Below are 3135 nucleotides of genomic sequence, written 5' to 3'. Positions count from 1 at the left end.
GAGCGGGTCAACTTGAACGGGCATGGAATGGCACAGTGGCTCCATTGCAGTAGGTTATTGACATCGCCAAGGTAAAAGAAGAGAGAAATGTTGTTCTTGGAATCCATTATCAGAGGAAGAAGTATCTAAACTGGTTGGACGATATCGACACAATGATTCCATCTCTACTACTAAATTGTTGTAAATTGATTATGCTTCCGTGTAGAAAATCAATTTAATCATATTAAATTGACATTTATGATGTGTTAGGGAAGGGTGGGGTTACTCACAACATGTTCGATGGCATCCGTGGCCAAACCTTGAGAAGTACATGCCCTTTCATCTTGATTTTGCATTGGATGGATGGTGACGGTGGTAGTGGGAGGAAGCGGAAGGTGGTGGTGAGATAGATTATGGTTCTTCAATGTCAAAGTCCACGTAGACATCCACATGGCTATTGAAACCGTTGACTATAAGAAGTCAATTTACACATCAACAGATGTAAACTGAAAACCTTATAATTTTAAGCAAAACTTTGTTTTAGACAGATAATTTTTGAGTTTAACAGTTTAACAGGTACAAAAGAAAAATTAAATGGTCAGTTAAAACCAAACGTAAAACTTTCATGTACTCTTATATCAATAACCCTAACAAAACACTTCATATAGGGTATATGTTTTTTGAAATGATGGAAATGTCTTTCTATTAACAGTTAAAAGATAACAGTGTCAGCTAAAATGACTATTTGTTAAAAATTTTGAAACCAAATGGACCATTGGTAACATTTTTTGAACTTAAAAACTAAATTTTAGATTTCTGGATACCACATGTACAATTTATGAAGTTTTGTTTTTTTACACATTATGAAAACAATAGAGTTTTCTTTGGAAATATGTTTTTATAGAGCCTACAAATTAAAAAAAAAAAGTATATCTTTATATTTATTTGATTTTTTATAATAGTTGAAGTCATATCATTATATTTAATGTAACTTCCAAACATTATATATTGAAATACATTATATATTGAAAATTGATTCGAAGATTATAATATATATTCTAAAAGGACGTTATATATACAAACTATATAATTTTTATATAATTTTTAGAACATAAATAATTATAAGGCAAAAAGTTGTCCTTGAGAATGATATTTTATTTATGATATGATAGGCTACCATCCACAATGTCCTGTGGAAACTGTTTCTTCATTAAGGTAAACATAAAACAGGAGATTAATAATTTTTAGTTAAAAATTGCAGAGACAATGAAAATGGGATGTTATTATTTCAATAAATTTGTTAGTATAAAGGTAACCCCTATCATCCTATAGGTATTAACCACACATCCCCATCATACCTTTAAGACAAACTATTCAAACTAACCAGAGTCCATCTCCCTCGTATCAGAATGGCCTCTTTTGCATTCAAGTCTTTCGTCGGCCTCCGACCATCTTTGCCGGAAAAACACCACCATCACTCACTCACCACTCTACCTAAATCCATTGCACCAAGCCAAGCTCACTACCGCCGTCTCAATGTCGTCGCCGCCAAAACCAGCCCAAAAATCACTGGACGAAACCTTCGAGTCGCAGTCGTTGGCGGTGGTCCTGCCGGTGGAGCAGCTGCCGAAACTCTAGCCAAAGGCGGAATAGAGACGTTCTTGATCGAGCGCAAACTGGACAATGCCAAGCCCTGTGGTGGTGCCATTCCACTTTGCATGGTCGGAGAGTTTGACTTGCCGTTGGATATCATTGACCGCCGTGTCACCAAGATGAAGATAATCTCCCCGTCAAACATTGCCATCAACTTCGGTCAAACCCTTAAGCCCCATGAGTATGTCGGCATGGTCCGCCGGGAAGTCCTCGATGCATACCTTCGTGACCGCGCTGCTGCCTCCGGTGCCACCATCATCAACGGATTTTTTGTCAAAATAGATAAACCCCAAGAAAAGAACGCACCTTACGTCCTCTATTATAACGCCTACAACGGAAAAAGAGGATCATCCGGAGAAAGGATGAGTATTGAAGTGGACGCAATAATCGGCGCTGACGGAGCAAATTCCCGTGTCGCAAAATCCATTGAGGCCGGCGATTACGAGTATGCAATAGCTTTCCAAGAACGAGTAAAGATCCCAGAAGACAAAATGGATTACTACGAGAACCTTGCTGAGGTATACGTCGGCAAGGACGTATCACCAGACTTCTATGGATGGGTGTTTCCGAAATGCGACCACGTAGCTGTCGGAACAGGAACAGTCACACACAAACCCGACATCAAAAAATTCCAGCTCGCCACGCGCCTCCGTGCGCATGATAAGATTCATGGCGGAAAGATCATACGAGTGGAAGCTCACCCCATACCTCAACACCCTCGACCGAGGAGAGTGGTGGAGAGGGTAGCCCTGGTAGGAGATGCGGCAGGGTACGTGACGAAATGCTCTGGTGAAGGGATATATTTTGCGGCGAAGAGTGGGAGGATGTGCGCGGAGGCGATAGTAGAGGGATCGGAGTACGGTAGGAGGATGGTGGATGAGGGTGATCTGAGGAGTTATCTGAAGAAATGGGACAAAACATATTGGTCGACGTATAAGGTGCTGGATGTGTTGCAGATGGTGTTTTACAGGTCAAATCCGGCGAAGGAGGCGTTTGTGGAGATGTGTAGCAATGAGTATGTTCAAAAGATGACTTTCGACAGTTATTTGTACAAGAAGGTGGCGCCGGGGAACCCATTGGAGGACTTGAAGCTCGCCGTGAACACGATTGGGAGTCTGGTTAGGGCCCATGCGCTTAACAATGAGATGCTTAAGATATATTAAGTTATTACTAATAATATTCATGATATCAAATGATCATTATCAATGTAATAATAAATTTGATATCTGTTTATGTTTGGCTTTAGAGATTTACTATCGAATAAAATAGAATATTTTTATTATTAACTAGGTGTGAGATTCATGTATTACATGGGTTTATTTAAAAAAAAATAAATATGAAATTTTAACAATTTGAAAATTTTGAATTTATAAAAAAAGGAAAAAAATTTTAAATTATTAAAATTAATGAGCCTTTAATGTATTGAATACATTACATATATAAATATTTTCTAATAAATATCTTACATATATATTACATTACATATTAAATGTGGATTTTAAT

The 3135-nt window shown here is 38.1% G+C and overlaps 1 protein-coding gene across 1 annotated transcript; it reads left to right on the top strand.

Moving 5' to 3' along the window:
- The first annotated feature begins 1329 nt into the window (after window positions 1-1329).
- Window positions 1330-2917, top strand: LOC145043056 (geranylgeranyl diphosphate reductase, chloroplastic-like). The gene has a single exon (XM_078991593.1). It carries the CDS (start codon window positions 1389-1391, stop codon window positions 2793-2795), a length of 1407 nt encoding a protein of 468 aa, XP_078847719.1. The 5' UTR covers window positions 1330-1388; the 3' UTR covers window positions 2796-2917.
- The last annotated feature ends 218 nt before the right edge of the window (window positions 2918-3135 follow it).

The sequence above is a fragment of the Lactuca saligna genome, chromosome 4, assembly GCF_052625555.1.
Source record: "Lactuca saligna cultivar CGN05327 chromosome 4, ASM5262555v1, whole genome shotgun sequence".
Classification (NCBI taxonomy): Eukaryota; Viridiplantae; Streptophyta; class Magnoliopsida; order Asterales; family Asteraceae; genus Lactuca; species Lactuca saligna.
This window is presented reverse-complemented; position numbering and strand designations above follow the sequence as displayed.

Bases quoted from the DNA above. Each gene is read 5' to 3' on its own strand.
- LOC145043056 (XM_078991593.1), top strand. From the start codon at position 1,389: ATGGCCTCTTTTGCATTCAAGTCTTTCGTCGGCCTCCGACCATCTTTG.